The sequence below is a fragment of the Triticum urartu genome, chromosome 1A, assembly GCF_056163025.1.
Source record: "Triticum urartu cultivar PI428250 chromosome 1A, HENAU_Tu73, whole genome shotgun sequence".
In the NCBI taxonomy this organism is placed as follows: Eukaryota; Viridiplantae; Streptophyta; class Magnoliopsida; order Poales; family Poaceae; genus Triticum; species Triticum urartu.
Genome location: NC_141873.1, coordinates 121,954,015 through 121,958,099, shown reverse-complemented (window position 1 = coordinate 121,958,099; position 4,085 = coordinate 121,954,015). Strand labels below are relative to the sequence as shown.

The 4,085-nt window shown below is 45.7% G+C and overlaps 1 protein-coding gene across 3 annotated transcripts; it reads left to right on the top strand.

Annotated features, from left to right (window-relative positions):
• Window positions 1–606: 606 nt before the first annotated feature.
• On the top strand, window positions 607–2,866 carry LOC147990328 (uncharacterized). 3 transcript variants are annotated; one of them, XM_087526532.1, is made up of 5 exons: window positions 607–870; window positions 1,136–1,760; window positions 1,890–1,996; window positions 2,337–2,462; window positions 2,606–2,866. In XM_087526532.1, exons 2-5 carry the CDS (start codon window positions 1,187–1,189, stop codon window positions 2,726–2,728), a joined length of 930 nt encoding a protein of 309 aa, XP_087382658.1. In that variant the 5' UTR covers window positions 607–870; window positions 1,136–1,186; the 3' UTR covers window positions 2,729–2,866. The 3 variants fall into 3 exon arrangements, with proteins under 3 accessions (XP_087382658.1, XP_087382656.1, XP_087382653.1); XM_087526530.1 differs by having other exon boundaries at window positions 607–1,760; window positions 1,893–1,996; XM_087526527.1 differs by having other exon boundaries at window positions 607–1,760.
• The last annotated feature ends 1,219 nt before the right edge of the window (window positions 2,867–4,085 follow it).

Genomic DNA, 4,085 nt, shown 5'->3' with positions numbered 1-4,085 from the left:
GGTTTGTCTCACCAGCCTTGCTACCCGTGTTGCCTTCAAGAGTCTGACACCATCTCTCACCTGCTTATCCAATGCTCAGTCGGCTTGGTTCGACGTGCTGCAGGTCAGGGGTCGGGACACTCTCATGCCTTCTCCTCTAAATGAGTTGCTGGAATGGTGGATGGAGGCTAGTCATGTCATCCCTTGGGCCGACAGGAAGGTTCATAACACCCTCGTCACTCTGACCATGCACTCCCTATGGAAGAAGCGAAAACCGACGAGTCTTTGATAACGTATCAGTGTCGGCTAGTGTGATAACGGTGAACATGTACTGTGAGTGGAGGTTGTGGTTGCTCGCATGGCGTCTCAGGCATGTTAGGTGTAGGTGGGTAGTTGTCTAGATTTTTTGTAGGTGAATTTGGTGGTTGTTAGTTAGGCTTGTGCTTCAGCCGCCGTCGCGTCTCTGCACCATTCTTAATGGTATGATTGCAATTCTCTTGTGCGTTCCAGAAAAGGAAGAGGAACAGCTAAGGCAAACATGCATACTGGGGCAAAAAAATTGCGGTCCTGAGCTCCCTTACCAATAATATACACGAGGGACTAACACAAGAACACGATGAACGGCGCACGATCGATCTCCTTCCTCGCTAGCATGTCGTCGACCTTCTCTTAACATGTACCATATGTGATCATCGCAAGGTCGAGTCATGTTGCTCCTCTTCACCGCCGAGCAGACGCGGCAGATGAAGAGGCGCTCGGGAGGGTCTTGTCATTCATGAAATTTGCTCTGGCGAAGACGTGCCGCCTCTGCGGCATTCTTTTCGACCACTTGGATGAGCATTCTCAGCGACAATGGTCGTGTCCTTCGTTGTTGCACGCATCAATCTCTAGGTGAGCCAGCAAACTTCCATCGATCTCTACGTTGTCCAACAGGAGAGGATGTTGGTGGGAGGTTGTTCCAGATGAGGACCCCATTGAGCCTTATGGTAACCCACACCCAGTGCCACAACAAGCAAACTTCCATCCTAACCAGCACAATCATTTTATTGCCCCCCCCCTTCAACACCATGAGCATGATGACTTGCACCACATCCCGGACTTAAACTTGGAAAACCCAAATCTAGAACTGATGTTAGCTCGGCCTGGCAAGATGCAGGAGGATTTTGAGGCTGAACAGGAGGATTTGCCAGGTTGGGGGCATTGGGCTATGCCACAAGCCCCTCCCCCTGACATGGAGATGCGCCCTGGAGAATTTATGCAACTTGATGATTTAATGGAACCAATACCAGAAGATCGTAACCCAGTACTCATGGAGAACATGCCAGTTGAAGATGCCAACAGTAACATTACATTGTCTCTGGCCCCCTCACACAACTCTGCACCTTTAGCTGAATTTGCCAATGGGCCACCTGCTCAGCCTGTGTTACAAGTACTTGACCTGAATGATATCAATGGGCCCCCTTTGCCAGTACAACCACTGGATGTGAATGCTTTGGAGCCCCTATTGGAACAAGCAAAAATGATATCTCAACCTAATCTGATTCTGACACCTGATTTCAACCTAGAGGCCATTATGGAACATTCAGCTGTTGATCCCATGCAACTAGAAGCACTCACTCCTATCAGACAGAACTCTGCTTCACCCACTGTCATCAAGAAATGTCCAGATAGGGAGAAACACGTTACAATGGATGTCACCACCAAAAATATCATCCTGGTTCCTCAGGCTACACCCAACCCTCCTGCACCCACCAAAGAGTTGAATACTACTGCAATCTCAGGTGAGCACAGTGACTTAGACCTTGTGGCCCCACCTGGCTTCCTAGTGCCTTGTTATCTCCATAATTCAGAAGTTAATCAAGTGAACTCTACTCCTGTTATTACTGACCAAGTGTCTGTTCTACAACCAGAAGAAGCTGCTGACACTCCTCAAGAACAAACATATGTTATCTTGCTTGGTCAAGAAGGGGCTGACATATGGCAAAAGCACTTTGCTCCATCTAAAGATAGTAAAGAGGTAATTCAAGTCCCAATTGAATGGGTAAATTTTCTTTCTGTAGCCCTATTGACACCAAACAAATTTGATTGGGCAAAGCAGTTTATCACCTCTAATGTTTGGACATATATTGTACAAGGAACTAAGTCCAAAATGTTCAAACCTTTTGCTATACCTGATTCCTGCCCATTGGAATACATTTCACCATGCAAGGCTGAGCACCCTGTTTATCACCTCTAATGTTTGGACCTATATTGTACAAGGAACTGAGTCCAAAATGTTCAAACCTTTTGCTATACCTGATTCCTGCCCATTGGAATACATTTCACCATGTGAGGCTGAGCACCCTGCTATGCACCAGGAGAACCACTCTTCCACTCCATTTGGAAGCATAATGGGAGCTAAGGAGGGACAGTCTGCTTCATCAACCTCTGCAATTCATGGCAGCAGGAAGAGGAAAGGAAAAACCCCTCTTGTAGAAACTGAGGTAAGAAGAAGCTGTAGACTAAAAGCTTTACAAAAAGGCTATAAGAAGAGAGTTTGTGTGGATAAGCATTGTCTATCATGTCATGCTCTGCCTTCACTCATTCTTGGAATAGTTATTAAAAATCTAACTCCCCTTTTTGCAAGATGAACATCCAAGAGGAAAGGGGAATGCAGCAAAAAGATGAAGGAAAGAAACTGAAAGGAGCTTCTACTGTTTCTGCTCCCACAGCCAGTAGGCAGGCTAAAAGCAACACCAAGAGCACTTAGAGCACCAGGAACATTCTGTAGTCAGTTTCTTTTGTGATGTTATGGTCTGTAACCAGCTATGTTTAGAACCCCAGTGCCACTTTATGTAAGGATGTATAAGATGTGGACATCTTATATTTGGTGCCTGCCACTTTTATATATTGTTGAATTACCTGGCTCTAATGCATGGATGCTGCAAATTATCGAAGTAGTACGTATGCTATTTCGTTTGCATGTTTTTGCATGGATTTAATAATCTAGTATGAGATATTCGGATGCAACAAAAGAAATTTAAGACGTGCCCGGACGCGTCCACGGACGTTTTAAGAGCCATATTTGATATATCCGGCTGTAGATGCTCTAATGTCATCGACATCAAGACCCATTCCCAAGACCCGAGGCGCTTCATACGAGCATGCATGAAGGCAAGCTCCGCCCGCTTGTCATGGAAGCTTTCTTTCTAGTTCTTCCTCCCCTGGCGCCTCTATCGTGGCTTGACGATACGTGTGTCGCGCGGTCAGCCCGATATCTCAACAAGTTCGCTCTCGAGTTTTTCAGCTTTAGAAACAATTATGTTTGCACGTACGTACAGTTGTACACACCTAGTAAATCATATGCATGATTTGCATAGCTCAAACAACGAACGATCGATTAGGCCATAATTGAATGTGTAGAAATTGTATATACACGTACGCGCCACCGTGCGTGCGCTGTACTACGCGTGTGATCGCAGGCCAATCGATCGAGTCGGTTGCAAGATATTGCAGCTCGATCAGGTCAATGCATTAGCCCAGCTCGATCGGTAGCGGGATTAGGTGCAACCGTACGTGATGCACCTAGATTACATGCATTGCACGGGCAGACTAATCATGCGCTTCCATCAGGGTTGGATACCTACGTACGTATGCACACGTACGCCCACTTGATCCTTGTTTTTTCTTCTTTTTTGTCGCTTCAAGGGAGGTTTACGGACTGTTTTTTGGGGTTCCGCTGGAGAACAATTGTTCAAGACAAGTACACAACGCCGACTTTCATACCTTGGAGTATTTTGCCAGCTATTGGAACCCGCACGCATGTGATCGATCGCTCCCTGTTGACATCCACTTGTCGTGACATACGTGGCAGCGTGTATTGCTCATGGCTTCCGTCTTCCAGACTCAAATGCACTGTTTTCCAGACTTGATCCTTGGTGTTAGGGATGTACTATCATTGATTCATTTGATCCTACAGCATCTGATACGCTCATTTGCCACCTGAATGAGGACTTTATTTGTCAGTTTGAAATATAATATTCTCTCTGTCCTATAATATAAGATGTAAATACAACCGATATATTGAAATATATGTTATGTGATTTATTAGCTTGTAGGAAATGGAG